At 38.9% G+C, this 20,297-nt stretch overlaps 1 protein-coding gene across 1 annotated transcript in view; it reads left to right on the top strand.

Moving 5' to 3' along the window:
* The window catches only part of PRKN (parkin RBR E3 ubiquitin protein ligase), a 739,568-nt gene that overhangs the window by 326,875 nt on the left and 392,396 nt on the right, over positions 1–20,297 (top strand). The window contains exon 6 of the mRNA XM_054162766.1: positions 19,128–19,243. Coding sequence (XP_054018741.1) covers positions 19,128–19,243 — 116 coding nt within the window. The remainder of the gene's footprint in view (positions 1–19,127; positions 19,244–20,297) is intronic.

The raw sequence follows: 20,297 nt of genomic DNA, 5'->3' as shown, positions 1-20,297 counted from the left end.
AAAGATAAATATCAACAATGTATTTGTCAGAATATATAAAAAAGGTTTGTTTTGTTTTTTTTTCCAATTTACACTTTGTGTATGTGTGTGTCTTTACATATGTATTTATTTATTGAGTCTTAGTTACACGTAGCACAAATACAAAAGGGAAAGGAATCCGAATTCAATACATTGTATTCTTATTCCAGGGAGGAATGTTAGAAAAAACAGAGAGACTCCCACCAATGTGTAATATTGCCACAATATAGTCTCAAACCTAGTAGTGAGAGCAGTATTAATGTATTTATGTTGTGTGTTGCCCAACAAGTAATTTCCATGTATTATCTGGAGGTGATTATACTACCTGTGTATTTGATCTGTTGGAGCTTTGAAAAACACACAGGCATTTTGGGACCTAAACAATTTGGGAAGCAGTAGTTGAAAGCTGTGAGTGAAATGCTGTTGTATTAAAACCAGAGAAACAAACTCGGGAAGGTGCAATAGAATCAGTTCCAAATCCTAACATTGTGCTTACTCTGTCACTAGTTTCACAAACCAAACCCATGTGTTCTTTCAATTACAGCTTGTTGGATACATATTTTTTGCACGCTCTGTGGCATGATGTCAAATGGGTTCGGGGATAATTTTTTTTGTAATTCAATGAATTTCAGTAACACTTTCACTGAGTCTTTTCTTGCTCACTGCACATGACATAAACAATATGCTACTCTTTGCAGAGGTTGCAAATTCATTACTAATGATTGAAACTTAGGATTTCCACTCAGCCATGCAACATGTTCTTGCAATCACCTATCACCAATCAAGCCAGGTGAGGTGATTTTTATTAGGGTACAGTATGGTTAATTTGTTAGATTACAATGCAGGAGTCTCTCCTCAAATATCAGGCAGCATTTATATGGAAGAGTACAATTTCTTCATTTACACCTGGCAAGTTCTGTTGCTCACTGCTTAATAATTGTGTCATTTTGTAGGCTGGCACACTGTGTGATATATTTTGCTGGATATGAAACCGCTATAATATTTATCATGGCATAAAATCTATTTCCCACCTGCAGTTTCCATGCTTGATGTTCTGTTCTAAAATGTGAAGGTATTAGATTTTGTCTGCTCAATTTTTGGTGTAACTATTTCTAAGAAATTGTTTCTGTAACTGATTTGGGATCAGTCTGTAAACTCTTTAATACGTGTCTTCCTCTTCTGTGCATGCAGGTTATGAAAGTTCGTTTTTACACATCAGAACTAAATTTAAAATAAGCATGCACTTTTTACAGGGTATGGTGGTATGAGATAATGTACCTGGTGGTGTCACCTGTGAACTTCTTTCACCAGAGGCTGCAAGGTATTTCATGACGGAAATTGTGCTACAGATCATGGTCTCTGTCTCTCATAGTTCATCCTAATGGGGTGGCAAGTTCTTGAATAACTGCTGCCAGAAATAGCTGGGTTCTTATAGTACTATAGGGGGCAGGGTAAATGTGGTTATATTTAGTAAATGACATGTATTTCTAGCTTAGACAAGCCAGTTGTAAGTAAAACTTCTCTTATTTTTAGTCTAGAAAGTTAAAATTGTAATAATGAATATCTTTATGATTCTATTTTCTGCCTTTATGACCCAACTCAGGATCATACTTAAAGTGTATATATTTATCTTCAAACATGCCAATAGTCTGCTGAAGCTAATACTGCTCTGTGCGTGAGGTACCTGCTGCAACAGGATGTTAATTTGAATGAATAAAAATTAAGTGTACCAATATGTAACTTTGGGAAGCTCTTACAGTATCATTAAAGATATTCAATATTTTGGCCTATTTGCTGGGAGGGTGCTTGGAAGTCAAGTATTTCCCTTGCTTCAGCACAATGGATTGTCAGAAATACAGCATTAAAAAAAACACCCCAAAATCAAACAACAAACCCTTTGTGATAAGAAGATGTTATCCATAGGCTGTGTTTGACATTATGCATTGCAAAAGTTCACTTTCAAACCTTTGTGAAATTTTGTGTGTTCAGGTAGTACATCTGCTAGTCAGTTGTACAGTATATCACAGCAGCTCTTTGGGACTTCATTTTGGGGGCATTCTGAAATCAAATGTTCAAGTTTTCCCACTGCGGTACTTAAATATATGTGGGCAAAGCAATGGTGATTATGAATTCTTCGTAAAAGCTACACATGCTGAAACTACTGCCAGGATGTGAGGACAGAGAATTCTAGTGAAAAACAGGTTTTGTCATTTTGATGCATAAAGCTCTCTGATAATCCTGCTACTCCACCACTGCAACCAGAACAAGAGTATTCAAATTACATCAATGCATTTTATTCTCTTCTGCTTTAAAGAAAAGCCACATCTGGTGCCTGCATGATAATTACTAGGAAATAATTCCTCGCTGAACATGACTCCTACGGCGACAATAGAAGAAGCAGTAATTGTGCATATCTCATTATTTTCAAACAAAAATGTTGTCCCCACGTGAAGTTGAGGGTGTAGAGGGGGAAGATAACAAAATGCACTGGGAAGATACCTATTAAAGGTGCTGTGACTTTTGCATGTGTTGGAGATGGCACCCACAAACAGGCTAGCACAGAATCATAGAATCATCCAGGCTAGAAAGGACCTCTGAGACCTCAAGTCCAGCCATTTTGCCTGCTCCACCAAGTCTGTCACTACACCATGTCCCCAGGCACCAGATCTATATGGCTTTTAAATGTATCTAGGGATGGTGATTCAACCATCTCCCTGGGTAGCCTGTTCCAGTGCCTTTCCATGAAAAAAAATTTCCTAATGTTCAGTCTAAATCTCCTCTGTTGGAGCTCGAGGCCATTCCCTCTCGTTCTATCATTAGTTACTTTTGAGAAGAGACTAGCACCTACCTTTCTACAGCTTCCTTTCAGGTAGTTGTAGAAAGCAATAAGGTCTCCCTTCAGCCTTTGTAGACTAAACAGTTCCAGTTCCCTCAGCCACTCCTCACAGGACTTGTTCTCCAGGCCCTTTGTCAGCTTAGTAGCCCTTCCCTGTACCCACTTCAGTACCTTGATGTCTTTCTGGTACTGTGGTGCCCAGAACTGAGCACAGTACTTGAGCCTCCCTACCCTCAAGCCTATCAACACTCCCACCTAATTCATGCTGTCTGCAAACTTGCTGAGGGTGCATTTGATCCCCTCATCCAAGTCAGAGAAAAAGAAATTGAGCAGGACTGGTCCCAGTACTGAGCCTTGTGGAACACCACTTGTGTCTGGCCTACAGGTGGATTTAATTCCACTGATCAGTACTCTTTGGGCCTGGCCATCCCGACAGTGCTTCACCCAGCAGAGTGTGCGCCCATCTAAGCCATGAGCAGCCATCTGTTTAATGAGAATGCCATGAGAAACCATGTCAAAGGCCTTATGGAAGTCCAGGTAAACAACATCCACAGCCTTTCCTTCATCCACTAGGTGGGCCATCTTGAAATAGAAGGAGATCAGGTTCATCAGGGAGGACCTGCCTTTCACAAACCCGTGCTGACTGGGCCTGGTCACCTGGTTGTCCTGCATATGGTGTGTAATGACACTTAGGATGATCTTCTCCACAACCTTCCCTGGCACCAAGGTCAGACTGACAGGCCTGTAATTCCCTGGATCCTCCCTTTGGCCTTTCTTACAGATGGGAATCTACCCTCCAGTCCACCGGGACCTCCCCAGGCAGCCAGGACTGCCGGGAAATGATAGAAAGAGGCTTGGCAAGTACATCTGCCAGCTTCTTCAGTACCCATGGGCACAACCCATTGACCTCATAGACTTGTGCGTGTTTAAGTGGTGTACCAGGTCACTGACCATCTCCAATTGGAGTGGCACACAGAGGACCTTCATTTGGGCATAACTTTACCATCTGGAAATAATCTAGAGTGTACTGAGCATTGTCCCTAGACTGTACCATTCTGGGTTCCAGTCTCTGCACTCCATACTAATTAAGCCTTTTCCCTGACAAGCTGGGTAAAATATGGTGCATGTGAACTAGGGATTTGTATCTACAGGAGTGTATTTGCATGCACACTGTCCTATGAGCCTCAGGAAAGAGCTGAATGTGTTTTTTTCAGTTGCTTGTTTGTTTGTTTTTAATAAAAGTATGTGTTTATAAAGGTGTAGCTGGGGAAAATCCTATTATGGATCTGGAAAAAGCAACTGTAAAGGTTACTTGTCATATTAAGGCCTGCACTCCTTTACTGTGATTGTTGTAGAAGTTTGTTTCCTCATGACTGGGTCATACTGTGATAGCAGTTAAATGAGAAGTTCAAACTGTAAACATGCAAAAGGGGCAAAGCAAAGCAAAACCATATCTGGCAGCCAGCTGTAACTTCTCTAGGAAACTGGAAGGGCACCTCTTTAGAATTTACAGGCTTGCACACTTATGTGTGTGTGTTTTACAGACAAGTGTATTTCTCATTTAACTACCTGTTACTCTGAAGTGATTGTTCTGTGCACGGTCTTCCTTCATATGTATTGCATATTCATGAGTGCATAGGTTTTGTGACGGAAAGGTTTTTTCGGATTGTGTGCTTACCTAGTTAATATTGGTGCTATTAAATGAGATAATGCCTGTTCAGAGTGAATAGCAACTAGGAAACTGCAAAGGCAGTGGGAAATGCATGGCAAACACTAGCTGTTTAATTGCTTATGCTATCTAGGGGAAAATTTTTGAGCCTGAAAAAAGATCTGTCATAATTAATGATAACATAGACCTCTGATATTGGTGTGAACATGTTCATGAGGCCAAATTAACTTCATTGGCTCAGTTACCTCTGCAAGCTGTACATCCTGTGAGTGCAGCCGATCAGTATCTCTGCATTTGATTATCATCTCACTTACCTTGAAGTCTGGAGCAGTTTTAATTCTCATCAGTTCTTTTGCTAGAGTGCTGCAGGTGCTCTGGACAGCATGAGTTAGTCCCTGTTTGTGTGGATGCTGCCAAGTCACTGTGGTACACTCAGTAGCTGTGAGCACCCATGTCTTCACAGCCCATTACAAGGCAATGACTTTGGTCATGGATCTGTATCTTTCAAATTACTGCCTTTCCTAACATAAAATTGAGGTAAAACAGGCAAGCTATTTTGTATGGTTGCTTTTTGTTTCAAGAAAGCTTCAGTTTGCATGATGCAGTAACTTTCCATCTGACTGCTCAGTCCATGTAGAAGTAAAAAAACTAAACTGGAGATTTAGGGGAGAGGGGAAAAAAATAAACAAGCACATCTAAATTTACTCCCAACCCCATCAACTCTGGCAACAGAATAAATCTGAAAAATTATTACTGGAAAAGTTTTGCAGAATTTCCTGAAACCTTTGGATTTAATGTGTCTCGGTCTTTGTGGATTAGAATCACAGAATCATAGAATTGTTCCAGTTGGAAAAGACCTCTCAGATCGTCAAGTCCAACTGTCCATGCTACCATGGACATTAAATCATGTTATGGAGTACCATCTGTTTTTTGAATACTTCCAGGGCTGGTGATTCGACCACCTTCCATTCCAATGCCTGACCACACTTTCAATAAAGACAAATTTTCTAATATCCAATCTAAACCTTTTCCCCTTGTTCTATCACTTGATACTAGGGAGAAGAGACCACCACCAATCTCACTGCAACCTCCTTTCAGGTTAGAGAGCAATTAAGGTCTCCCCTAAGCCACCTTTTCTCCAGTCTAAACGATCCCAGTTCCCTGAGCTGCTCTTCATAAGACTTGTTTTTCAGTCCCTTTGTTGCCCTCCTCTGGACACAGCAGCTCAGTGTCCTTTACATGTTACCTCTGTGTAGAGGTGGGGCTCAAGACCTGTTCTTTATCACCTGGGAGCATAAACCCTGATAATTCAGTAGAACTCAGTCAAGACTTAAGTACAGCATAGGAGAAGTAATAGAATGCATAGTCAGGGCCAAGAACATGCTTCAAAAGAAAAGTAACAAGTTGCTGAGTGGCAAATAGATTTCAAAAAACCATTTACCTTCTTCAGTGACCATTCAAGAGACGCTAAACATGCATTAGTATAATTTTGAGTCTTCAGAGTGAAAGGAAAGCATGTCTCATGCAGTGGGAGAGAATAACATTTCTGCCATTTCTTAAATTTCCATCTTTCACTGTTCCGAGCTGAACTAGGCAGTTTCTTGAGTAGTTTGTTCTTGTTCATATCCTGATCTATGGCAGACATTGAAAAGATGACAGAACAAACTGTTCAATTTTTCAAAGCTGAAACAGAGAGATGAGGCAAAGAGCTACTCCTGTAGTATTACAGCCTAATTCCGTCTGCCCAGGTCTTCACATAAATACTGATGCTCCCCTTGAGGCAGCACAGCCTTAGTGCTAAATGAAAGGTGTCTTAGTACTGCCTTTCAGCTATGTTACAGACTTGTAGATCATCTATATGGTTAATGGCTGGATATGAGGCTCTAGGACATTGGTAATATTATCTGAAGGCCAAAAACCTAAAACAAAAAAATAACAACAGTTTTTTAAGATGACTGTTGGGTTAAAAATATCTTTTTTCTAGGCTTTGGACCTGACCAGTTCCTTTGATATCAAAGGATGCAATTTAAATGTTTCAGTTGTGAAAGGATCAGATGGGTGAAAATCTACTGCCTATATTGCAGAAGTGCTGCGATATTTACAAACTAGGCCATGAAATTAGTCAAATCTTATCGCATACTTGTGAAAAGTAACAGTCAGTTAAAGAAATGATGTAGTTTATAGTTATTTGGTAACTTTTAGATATTGTTGACCCTGTGGGCTTTTCTCTGAAGCTTAAGATAAGATTCTTCGGGGGACTTAACAATGTCATGTTACCCATGCAGCTCGAGTGTGGGAGTCCTGCTTCTTATGCGTTTTACATTTATTCTGTAGTCATTTTGAATTCTTGATCACTATTGTTACTCCAAGTGCTTGTCAGTGTGTTTGGAAAAGAAACACATCAGTCAAACGTAATTGCAAACAACTTTTTGTTCCATAAGAAGCAAAACAGCCTGAGGATCTGATATCATGTAGCATTTGAGTTTCTTCCCTCCTTGAACACTTTTTGTGGCTTATGTGCACATAAAAATTGAAATCTGATTGCCAGAGGAAATTATGCTCAAGGTAAAGGATTGATTCTCTACAGGAAACACTTGATAACAAATGTAGACAGATGGATTCTGCATTAAAAAAGGCTGATGGAAAAGTTTAAGTTGTAGAAATCAGCACTAATGTTCAGGATATGCTGATTATAATACATTTTAAGTAGCTGCTCTGAAACTGAGTCTTCTTCTGTGGCTCAAGTAATTGAAAAGAATTTTTCTGAAATAAACATTTTCATGAATGCTGAAACCTGATGAACAATTCAACAGAACAGTTTGCATTGAGCTCTGGAGGCTGGGCTTGGTCTTGGTTCAGCCCATAAATTAATGTTGATCAAAGACTGTGTTTCTAAATTAAACATGGATGAAAAAATTGAGAGCAGAGAGGGGGAGGGGACAGGTTGCATTCTTCCAGAGTAAGGAAGGTGTAAACCTTTCACATCATTTTGAATGAAAGCATAGCCATTCTCACTGAGAGGTTGTTTACTTGCAGTTGTCTTACAGTATCTTCACATACCATGGTACCATGGACATTACAGTACCTGTAATGTTAATTATGCATTTCTGGTGATAGGATAAGTGTCTATAGCACCTTTGATTCCAGAGCAAGGTACATTTTTAAAGGAGACACAATGCCTATTGCCACCATTTCTTTGTCCATATTATGAGCAAATGGGTGACAGACGAGCTGGATCAAGCAGAAGAGACCTGCTCATTGTATGTTTGTGTCATGGAAATATTGCTACTAGAAGGAATGACAGTAGAATTTATGATGGGATTGTCAGAGCCTGAGCCACTGCTTGCAGAGAAATGAAGGAACTTTGGTGTGTGGCTGCCTTTAGACAAGCAAAGCAAATGAGAAATGCTGCTGTTAAAAATGAGAAAAGTCACTTTCACACAAAGTACTTTCCTGGGTGGCTGAAATAGGATTGTGTGGTATGCAGCAGCTAAGTGATTCCCACAACATTTGTGCTCTTTGTTTCCAATGTGTCTTTTCTAGTAGACAAGGAAAGAACGGTGCCTGATAGGTACTACATTTCTTGTTGCTTTTTCTTACACACACAAGTCCTACAAATCTATAGTTGTGTGCTATCTCCACAGGCCAGGTTTATCACTTATATAGTTAATAATCCAATCATTTGAATAATAATTATATCCACCCCTCCCTTTTTAATACAAATCATTAATTGAAAAGTAATAACAGGGTTTTTTGTAGTGCAGGTAATAGATATGTAAACTATACACCACCATACAGAACCAGCTTTGTTGGTATGAATCACAGAAAAGGATAGTAGGACCAGTAGGACCTTTCCAGTCATTACTAGTCTTGGTTACATTGCCAGACTGCTGATTAAACCTCAATGGTAGCTGTAGGTGTCCTATTTTGAACAATACCACTGTTGCTCTTCAAGTGAATTCCAGAAAAAATAAAGATAGAAATGTTGTCCCTTGGCAAGGGCAATACATATTTAAACCAATATTGTTTGGTTGACTGTTACTTGGTTGTGGGGCTTTTTCAAAATATATGGCTAAAAGTAGGATCTGAGTGTGATCAGAACAAAAGCTATTTTGTAGCCCTTGAAAATGTCTCAAAAATGTCATTTGTGATGAGTTTTTAGATACATCTTCATATGTCTAAAACATGACTTGGAGTGGCTTGGTCAGGACTAAAACACTAGGTATTGTAAAGAATTATGAATAGCATGTACATTTCCTATCCTATAATTGTAGTACCTTCAAAGTACAAACCATATCATAGATTATCTGTTCAAATATTTGATATACAACAAATTGGTTTTGATAACCTAAATTGAATGAAAGGTATGGTGAATATGTTTGACTCTGAAAAATACAGAACTGTGTATTTGTAATGTTTTTATTACATTCAAAGTCAACTAAGAAGAAAAAGGCAAAATCTAATATGACTTTTAGTTACTTGGCACACTTGGATTGCAACTGTTACTACTAAAAAGAAAAGAAGTTTGGGAAAATGCAGAAAGGAAATATTTCTGTTCCAGATTGGTGCTTGCCTAAAAAACATAATAATACTTCTAAATGTTAACTACCTCCCTGCCCCATCCTTCACACAGGTCAAAGTTGATGTATTCACTGATGCAAAGAACACTCATCCTAAACAGCTTTTATCATGAATATCAGATCATTCTTCTTCTTAGCCAGAGGCATTTTAAGAAGGGCAATAGAGTTGGTCAGAAAGTAGATATTAAAGAGATTCTCTTATTTTTCCTATATTTCTACACTGCTTTTGTCTCTTGTGAAATTAAATAAATATATACTTCTTACAGGCATTGAAATTTGATATGTCAGCACTTTGTTGTCCTTCATTATATCAAGGGATATTTCAATGTATCTTTGAGGTCAGTTTAATTATCAGCAGTATGTTAACTAAGGCTTCCAATATAAATATTTGACTTCTTCTCAGATATCAGTTTTTCTCCTTGCATTCTATAAAACCATTTCTTCAAAGTTTATGCTTTTGACAGCATCCATGAACTGCTGTCCTCCTACTGCATGTTCTACAGCTGAGAACCTGTGGATTTGAAAGTGTAAATTTGTGTAGAAATTTATATAAAACGTGTCAGGGTTGGTGACATCCCATTCATTCTGACTATTCTGATTCCATTCTTCATGTGTAGGGCTGAGAACAGGTTCTGAGTTTTTAATAAGATATTTTCTTTCAAATAAAAAAAATACTTAAGTTTTTTAATTTTATTTTTTTTAATGGCAAAGAAATGTCTGAGTGTAATGGTTATCCTTTTGAGAGATTCATGTAAGTATTCATATATGGGTAGTAAAAGTGACCAACAACTTTAATCTTTGCATCGCAATATTCAAAATGTCAATGCTAAAGACTGTCAAATCCACTATCAACAACTTTGATTATTGTCCTGTTTAATCTTAACAGAGAATTAGCGATAAATCACATGCATTATTCTATTTTTTGCAGTAATTGATTTACATACTTCTTTAACACTGGAAAAATACATCAGGTGTTGCATGCTGCAGCTTGAGTGCTAGTCTAACAATATGCACAAATCCTTTCCCTCAAAATGAGTTAAGAATTTCTTTGTAACCACTGAGGCAGTCTGTAGGAGGTGTATTTATCAGTCATTTGCCTAGGAGGTGATACAGTTAGCCATCCATAAGAGGCAGTTGCATTTCCCATCTTGGAGAAGCCAGCAACTCTTTGGAAGAGTGTTTACATTATTGATATCACAATCACACATCAAGTTCATGAATCAAAGGAAATTCACAGAGAGAAGGTTTGATTTTGACTGGAACCTCAAGTAGGAAAGAAATACTAAATGGAGATCATCTTAAAAGAGAATAGTGCCAATGACAGGGGCAAAACCTAAGGTTAGTTTCTCAGGAACAGGTGTTGCAAAAAGAGTTCCAGATTAATTCCAAACATAGAAGAAACAGAAGATTTTGCTTGTCTGAAATATAGGGACCTATAGAAGTGGTTTTAAATTTTATTTATTATTTTTTACTCCAAACCAAATTACATTGCAAAGATTTGAATTACAGTTAATAATTTTCATTCTGTGACCTGAACAGCTATTTAGATCTCAAAGTCATTGCTTAGCAAAAACAAAACATGCAGAGTGGCATTCACCAAATAATTGGTACTAGGTGATGCTCACAATGCTCAACCCCTGATCTGACTTTCTTGGTAATGTCTCCTGAGCTGCACAGGGGAATTAGGAAGTTGGGACAGCACACCACTATTTTGAGGAAGATGTCTTCCAGTAAGCAAAACTAGCCAGAATACTGTTGTCTCACAGAAAAAAAAAGTGGAGCAGTTTTAAATATATAATGCATTCATGAGTCTGTCACAAAATCACTAGTGATTTGATTGCTCTAATCTCTAAGAGTTTTTTCATTGACTGTACAGCTTTCTTCATATTGACTAGCCAGTGTAATTAAAACAGCTATTCTAATGCTTTTTACTTAACTTTACAAGCAGTGGCCATTCCACATACAAACTGTTGTGTTTTGCAGATAGGGTTTTGGTTAGGGTTTTTTGTGTGTATGTGTTTTGTTTGTTTGCTTGTTTGTTTTGTGTTTTGTTTTCTTCACAGAGATATGTCTCTGGCCTAAAAATTCACTGCTTGCAATTCTACTGGGGTGTGGGAACCTTAAAGTGTGTCTGCTCAGCATCAAACCTAGTATTTCCCAGAACATCCCAAAGAAATATTTGATTCCATGTAATTTCTGAAGAGGATTTGTTTCAATTTGTCCTCAGACCCACTGAATATCTATGTATTTTTTTCAGTTGGAGAAGGAAATGAAGCATTACTAATAGAGTGTGCCATAATGATATTAAAGTTTTCTCTTATTCAGGGAAATAATTAAGATGATCCAGGTGAAAGGGGATTTAAGAGTGCTGATAATTTGAAAAATGAAAACTACACCTTGAATGGCTTAAGATACTAATAAATCGCTTTGGCCTATCAGTCCTAAACAAGCACACATGTGGGTAATTCAGGGGAATTACCATGAGCCCCCCACCTTGTTCTCTGGCTTATGAAGAAAAGGCAATAAGAAATGCAAAGGTTGAGCTTTCGTAGAATTTTTCACCTATTTACACAGCAATAAATGAGAAGCAGAGATATGTATTTTCATTTTCTATCAACTGAGGCACAGGCTATCTTGGTACTTGATTGTAAAACCCCAGTGTTTTTCTGGCAGTCCAGTAAGCTGAACTGGGGAACATGTATTGAAAGGGTTAGGTTTTTTTCTGGGCCTTATTCTATCTCAGATCTTGGCTTTCCACTGATTGTTTCTGTATGACTTTGATATTTTGCTTACATTGGTTATTTGGCCATGTAGAAGGCAGTTCACTTAGCAGCAGTTAGGGGTATGTAAACTCTTGCTTTGTTTGAAAAAAACAAACAGATTTTAGGGAGAGATATTTTTGGTAAAATATCAATAAAGATTTTTTTTTAAATAAATAAATTTGAGCATTTTCTTCTTGACTTTCCTAAAAGGTAGCTAACACCAACTGTGTACGTTTGAACTTTTTCTTCTCCCTTGCACGTTTTATAATGCTGTGTGACACAAAAGTGGTAACACGAATGAGGAATATGACAAAGTATGCAAGAGCATGCTTCCTTCTCTGAATAGCAATCTAACAGATATGCTGCCAAAAAAAGAAAACATTTGTAGTGTTAAATAGAATGTTCACAATTTCATGGGACCTATGCCTTTAGGCAAGAAATTGATCTAGATGTATTCACTGCAGTAGGTGACCATAAAACTTCACGCTTTCAGAACTAAGAAAAGCACTAAATTTTGTCTCTGCTTTTACAGTAATTTCTTGACATCCTTATTCATTGCTAAGTAGAAACAGTTAACACACAACAATGTATTCACCAGAAACTTTTGTACCAAATGAGAACGTAAGTGCAGAAAGGATTTACTCTTTATTGAAGAAGTGGTCAGATAGTTATGTAGACTGCATGCATTTTTGTCCATCCCTTTTATGTTGTTCTTTAAGGGGTTTTTATTGCAAGGTTAATATTCTGTAAAGTGTTGTCTCATATAGCATAACATGTGTTAGGCATATGACATTTTGATGTCAGCCCTAACAAGTAACAACTGCTCACATGAGTTTGGTGTGTGACAGTCTGTAGCAAAATTAGAGAGTTAGTCCTAAACTGTCTTCAAGGTCTCTACACCTGTTTGGAGATTAACCTTGGAACATATATGATTTAGATTAAACAATCCCTCCTTAGACTATCATACACTGGGTGGAAGACTAAATAAAATAATAGCTTGGTGACATACATGTCTGAAGAGTAAGAAGTCTGAAGTAAGAAGTAAGAAGTCTCCATGTCTGGAGAGCTGCCAAACAGAGAGGGACCTGGGGGTGCTGATTGACACCCGCCTAAACATGAGCCAGCAGTGTGCCCAGGTGGCCAAGAGGGCCAATGGCATCCTGGCCTGCATTAGGAATAGTGTGGCCAGCAGGAGCAGGGAGGTCATTGTGCCCCTGTACTCTGCACTGGTTAGGCCACACCTTGAGTACTGTGTCCAGTTCTGGGCCCCTCAGTTTAAGAAGGACATCGAGACACTTGAACATGTCCAGAGAAGGGCAACAAGGCTGGTGAGAGGCCTTGAGCACAAGCCCTATGAGGAGAGGCTGAGGGAGCTGGGATTGTTTAGCCTGGAGAAGAGAAGGCTCAGGGGTGACCTCATTGCCCTCTACAACTACCTGAAAGGTGGTTGTAGCCAGGAAGGGGTTGGTCTCTTCTCCCAGGCAACCAGCACCAGAACAAGGGGACACAGTCTCAAGCTGTGCCAGGGGAGGTTTAGACTCGAGGTGAGGAAAAAGTTCTTCACTGAGCGAGTCATTCGTCATTGGAATGGGCTGCCCAGGGAGGTGGTGGAGTCGCCGTCCCTGGATGTGTTCAAGGGGAGATTGGACATAGCACTTGGTGCCATGGTCTAGTTGTGAGGTCTGTGGTGACAGATTGGACTTGATGATCCTTGGGGTGTTTTCCAACCTTATCGATTCTATGATTCTATAAGTTCGTAAATTCTTCCCCTTTTTATTTTACTGGAATTCAATTACTGGAATCTGTTGAGAAACAACTTGTGCTGATGGGTTATCTTTCTTCATAACTTCCTACATATATATCCTGGCATAAAAGGGTTGTGCTTGCATCACAAGAAGTATCTGGGAAATGTGGTAGATGTTACAAGTAAATACTTACAGGTTGTTTATTTGTGCCATGTGTGAAAGTATGCCACAAATATTTTTCAGCAACTGGAAAGCTAATAGACCTCATGGATTTTGCAAAAATGATGGGTAGTGGTAAAATGACAACATCAGGCAGCTCAACACTCCTGGGTACATCTCATCAGGCCCTGTGGATCTGTGAATACTCAGTTTATGGAGCTGATCCCTAACCCAGTCTTCATTGACTAGTGGAAAGTACTCCCTCCTCCAGTCTTCTTTTCTTTCATCCAGGGTCTGGAATTCATAGCAAAAGAAGGCATTCATCTGCTTGATTTGGTGGTCTACAGTAGATCCCCCCAACAGTTTCACCCACCTTTCTACATCCCTTAATTCTTACCCATAAGCTTTCCACCTATTCTACCACCCCGCCTCGGTGGAACTTGACACATTCCAGTTGCTCTCACATGTAGACAGCAACACCACCACCTTGCCTTGCTGGTCTATCTTTCCTGAACAATACATAGCTATCCATAACAACACTAGTCATGAGAGCTGACCCACCATGTTTCAGTGGTTCCAGTTATATCATATTCATGCAGCCTAATGCAGGCCGCCAACCCTGCTGATATAAATCTTCTCCCCCTTTGAGAGAGATGCACCCCTCTGCAACCAGCAGATCTGGCATCATGTGAGGTGACCCACTGTCAAAAAAAAACAAAGTCCTGTTGAAGACACCAGGCTCAAAGCCAAGAACTGATCTGGTGAGTCCTCTTCAGTCTTTCTGGGTTGGTCCCTGCAGTTGGAAGGATAGAAGAGAACACTACCTGTGCTCCCACTCCCTTGACCAGTTGACCCAAGGCCCTGAAGTCTTTTGATAGCCCTCAGCTATGGGACTTTTTTCAAAGTTGTCATTACCTATTTGGAAGGTTAATAACAGGTAATACTCTGTGGGCTGTACCAGGGTAGGAAGCCTTCTTACCACATCCTTAACCCGGGCCCCAGGGAGACAGCAGACTTTCCTTTGAAGTGGGTCAGTTCTGCCTATTGGGCCTTCTGTTCCCATCAGAAGGGAGTCACCTATAACAATGATGCTTCTCTTTTTTGTGATAGAAGATGTTTGTATGCTAGGCTTTGGCTTCCTTAGCCAAAAAATACTTTCAAGACAGATGGTTTGTCTTTTTCATTGTCTGGCTGCACTCGCAGGACATCATACCTGTTCTGCAAGGGCACCTGGGGGGATGGAGGAATAGCTGAAGCAACACTCCTGCCACACCAGGCAGGAACTTGTTGCCACTCCCCCTGTTGAGGGGGCAGGGGAAGGTGGGCAAGGCAGGAGTTTGTTTAATGCCTTAACCATGGACTTGCTTCCACTTCCCTGTTTCCCTTAGGTTACTGCCTTCAGTCTGGAGGGGGAAGGCTACAGGGGTATTTCCCTTTCAGCACTACTTAATAGGCCTTCTTCAGGGCAGTCAGAGCCTGGCTCCACCAGTCAATCTCCTCCTCAGCTTCTCTAATGCTCCTAAGCCTATCAACTTCGTCTTTCTATCTGTCAACCTCGCTCTGAAGCTCTGCTGCATGGCTGAGTAGAAATTCTTCCTGCTCATAGCGTGCACAGCTCCTCGCTGCCAAGGAGAGACCGAGGCATTCACTACAGCCAGCAACCTGAATCATTGCATCCTCCTGTGGGTGCTCTGTCTGGGTACCCACCTTCATCTTGGCTGGCATCAGAAGCATGATCTTCTTCTGCTGGGTAGAGACCATTATATTTTGGCTGAGATGGTGAAAAGTAATTAATTCTAAAAATGTTTTAATTTCTGCTTGACTGCTGCCTATGTTTTGCCCAGCCTGCCGCTAAGGCTTCTGCACTCTGTCACTTGACCCAGCATACACTGCCTGCTGTGATCCAGTAAGGGAGCTCTCTCACTGTATTGTGGTCTCAGTTTTTCCTGTTCTCTCTGTGTTTAAATTTCCTGCAGCTGATCAATAGCTACGTCATCCTCCCAAACAGCCACACAAGGGAATGACCCTGCTGGCCCTCACTGTTTGTTCAGGTCCACCTGGCCCAGTAAAGCCCCCAAAAGAAACCAAAATAAAGCCCTGCTCAGCTCGAGTTCACCCAAACCGGTCCCAGAGTCGTGCTCTCACTGTATTGTGGAAGCGCGGTCTGCTCTATGCCAGAACTGTTACACAGTGTTTTAGATTCCAGTCTCTCCATGTATTTCTGGTCTCCCATTACAGTATTGATGTCTCAGGCCTACAGACATAAACTATTGTGTTGATTTTACAGAACTGTGCATTGTGTGGGTCGTTATCTTTTGGTTTTGCAGGAGTGAACATTTTAAAAGTTTCACTGTAGTGCTAGTCTCAACATGTGTTATAAATGTTTTTTTTTATTCTTTCATCTTGAACATTCCTTTTGAGCAAACAACATAAACTTGAAGGATATTTTTTCCTATCATTTTAATGATCCCTCTGTTCTGTTTGCATTTAATATTAAGATAGCCTGTTCTTTTGTGGCAGTGTATGCAAGCAGGGAGCCTTTCAATTAATAATCTTGGAAAGTAGCAATATTTTCTTTTGTTATTTCAAGTAGTGTTTTCACATTCCATAGTGTTCTCCATTCACCAACACCAAAGCACATCATAAATATAATTAGTAGAGGAATTTTCTTTAAGCAGTTTTTGGGCTGATAAACAAGAGTATTAAGAACTAAATTTTCTAAAGCTGCAGATAAAATATTTTGAGAATATAGCACAGAACTTAACCTTTTTTGGTTGGTTGGTTGATTTTGGTGTGGTTTTCTTTTTTTCCCTTTGTTTTTTGTTCTGAGTTGTAGGCAATATTCCATACATCTTAGAGTACAGAATAAGAAATATATTCACTTTTGTTCTCCCTTCCATCTTCATTAAGCATCTTTCATGACAAAAAGCATAGCTGTTGTGCAGTATTATCAGAAACAATCGGAATCATCAAACACTCTTTAGGGAAAATAAATAAATAAAGTATTTCAAGTTAGAGCTTACTTCTGTTATTACTCTCTTTTTTACTTGTAACCCAAAGAAAGTTCTATTATCGTGGGTAAGTACTTTTTCCCAAAATTATGTTTCTTTTGTATGTTTCCTTGGCCATAGTTTGTGTTCTGGAATAATGAGTTGGCAATATTCTCTTAGCTGTGTTCAGAAAGTGTACCGGAGCAAAGAGATATTTTCAAGACTTCTCCTGCACTGAAATAAATCCTGCTTACCATTTAATTCAAATGAAAGTGAAATAAAATTAAAAGGGAAAGAAAATCCAAGATCCAAAACCCATTAGCAAATAATACAAAGATTAATGGATATATTTTTAAAGGTTGAAAATAAATTAAAATTACAGATGGTATAAAGTGTGACTGTACTCCAGATGAATGTGTAGTTCCATTTGCTTGTTCTTGACTGCTGAAATGTTTCCAGCTGAGCTGATATTTAAAAGCTGTGTGTGTAACTGAGTCTTGAATGAGAGAGAAAACATAGAAAGTTGAAAATCTCTAAGTATGACTTTAAGGATATTTTGTTGCTTGGGACTACTTTCTGATGTTATGAAACAGGATGGAAAGATTATTTAGCTATTAAAAATGTTAGCTCTAGGTAAATATGACTACTTCAAAAGTTTTGTGAACAATTACTTGGTTTAAATAACAGGCTAACCTTTAAACTCTACTCTTACCCCTTAGTTCTCTTATGTTGCCACTATCATATTTCAGGCAATGAGTCCTTGTAGGGGAATGTAAATATTTTATTTGTGTTGAATTTATTGCATATGTCAGTGCTTCTCTGAGAAGCAGGATTGCCTAAACTAGGAGGAAGGTTATATTAATACATCTCATATCCTAGTTAGCAGATTCCATCTTAGAGGTGTTACTGCATAGCAATGTATTTGTCTCATGTAGAAATATAAAACATATCTAAATGATCACTAATGAGGAAAAAAAACAACCAACAAACCAGTAATTGGCAGCTATTTCACAGCTGAAGAACTCCTTACTGCAAAGCTCAAGGCAATGAGAAAGGGCTGTTTCTGTTCTGATTTTAGTACAGCATTTTATTAAATCTCAGTGCAAGGCTATATAGAAGAGAAAGTGATTTTGTATTAAAGAAAACTGATTTCATTCAGCCACACTCATTCTCTTATATTCATATACTAATAAGCACTGAAATATGTGGCCAGATAGTCTAGCTAGGAATAGGGGTAACACTAGGAAATGCCACCTCACAAATCTCTTTCAAGGCTTTTGGATCATTCTCAGTGTTAGCTTTTGTATGTGACTTCAGGATCATAAAGAAGTTGACAGCAAGTGTAATTGTATTTACTTCATGCCATCCAATTTCCTTTAGGAAATGCTTCTGGTTTATTCAGTCTGTGTCTTTTTCTCTCCCTGCAGTTTATTCGGTTTTTTATCCTTTTCAGGAGTTATTTATTATGTTTTCCCCAGACTGGGTATCCTGAGAATCATCCATATTCTTAATATCTTGATGCCATCAACGTCTGCCATTCTTTTTTGACTTCTTGTCATCATTTCTGCTGATGCTTTTATACCCCTGCTTTCCAATTTACACTTCGTTTATACCAGTTTAATGTTTGCTTTACAAACCTCCACAGAAAAAAAGGTCTGGTATGAACAAAGAAATGGCAAACTGTAATCTGTGGCTCATATTGCAAAGCACGTCTTCCATCTGCTTGTATTTACCTATGCATAGAGTGATTTGGACATTTAAAGCAATCTCTTCTAACAAAACCTTATCAAAGTACAGCATGATTGGTATGGCTTTCCCTGGGGTGCAATGAAAAAAAACAAACCCACAACAAAAAAAACACAGTTGTATAAAACATATTATGCTAATTAAAGCAGTCTAAGAGGCTGTATAGAGTGGTATGGACCAAAGCAACCTATTTCCAGCAAAATATAATATGCAATTGCAAATGTAACTTGTGTCCCAAAAGACCTCAAGTTTCAATGTGATAAAATATTATTGTACAGTTTTCCAATATCATGAAAGCAAGGCCAGACTACTAATTTCAAGCTAAAATGATCTGTATTCTGGAGTTCAGAAAATGGTGACATCTGTTACCAAAAAAACCCCACCCTTGCACAAGCAGGTATCTTCTTTGCTAGGGAAATCACTGCACAAAATACGCACACAGAGTGATTTTTTTTTTTTTTTTTGCAAGGGATTCCTCGTAAACCTTTCCTAATAACTGTCCTCCTTTTCTGTTGGCAGTAGTGATTTATCTGTTGTCTCAAATGTCAGTTAGCCTAAGATAAAGGGAGGACATGAGTGGCGGGTATGTAATCTTCTCTTTCTCTCCCCTTCAATGTTGCAGGAGTTTTACTTTAAATGTGGAGCACACCCAACCACTGACAGTGAAACATCTGTGGCTCTGAACCTCATTACAACAAACAGTCGCTGTATCACATGTATAACATGCACAGATGTTAGGTAAGCACAACAAAGTGTCAAAGATGCACAGACTCAATGCTTATCACTTTCAAAGAGCTTTTTTTCCTCTGCTGATTTTCCATTTTAAGCACCTTTTTTTCCTCGTTATGGTTGAAAATAGGCCAAGTTTTCAGGTATGTTCTTTGTTTTGCTGATAGGATTACAATTCGTATTTTTGTGCCTTGAGTTGCAGGTGGGAATATGACTCCTTCAGTTCTAACTACAACCTCAGATGCTCAAGATGGTGGCATGAGTGTGTAGAGCTGTGCCGCTAATCCCTATTTAGGAGCTAATGAAAGCCTGATTTTGAGAGGGACAGACTGTTCCTGCAGAAAGAAACCTGTTGGTGTTTGTGTTATAAATCAAAGTAAAATTTCCTACAATGCACCTGTTCTTATGTGCTTCTGTATTGCAGTTTTACATACTATAATCCATCTTACTGCATGGTATTTGGGCACGTGCATTTGAGAATACCATTACTTGCAAATGCATAGATTAAAAATCAACTGCCATCGTTGTGAAGAATTTCATGAAACACATTTATCTACTGATTAGGAGATGTTTTGAGCTGGAACCTCCAAACTAATAACACCAGGTTATACACTCTTAAGTATTGCTATTGATTGGTCTGCACTTTGAGATAGAAGAAAGAATTTAGAAAAGTCTTACAGGTTAGCAGGGAGTCTGAATGAAACCGTTATAAGTTATCTTTTGGGGGAAAAAAAGCGGGATTCCTGGAAGTAATTGAAAATAGTAGGTGGTTGTTCTGTTTCTATCTCAAACCTAGTATAGTTACATTATGTTGTGACTGCAATCTACTGCACTGATCACAGCTCAATGGCTGCCAACTATACTTGGCTCAAGAAAATTAGTCTTAGATAAAGATGAAAAATAATTGTGCATTGAAGAGAAGGTGGTGTCCATCATTTTATATATATACAGAATTTAGAGCATTGTAGTGCCTCTCTTTCAGAGACTACCTTGCAGGAAGTATATGCTGAATTACTTAGCTTGTCCCCAGTGATTAAGTATGCAACAGTATTAACCTCTCTGT

This window comes from Dryobates pubescens, chromosome 6 (genome assembly GCF_014839835.1).
Source record: "Dryobates pubescens isolate bDryPub1 chromosome 6, bDryPub1.pri, whole genome shotgun sequence".
Lineage (NCBI taxonomy): Eukaryota > Metazoa > Chordata > Aves > Piciformes > Picidae > Dryobates > Dryobates pubescens.
Note: the sequence above shows the minus strand (reverse complement) of the source record. Positions and strands in the feature narration are given on the sequence as shown.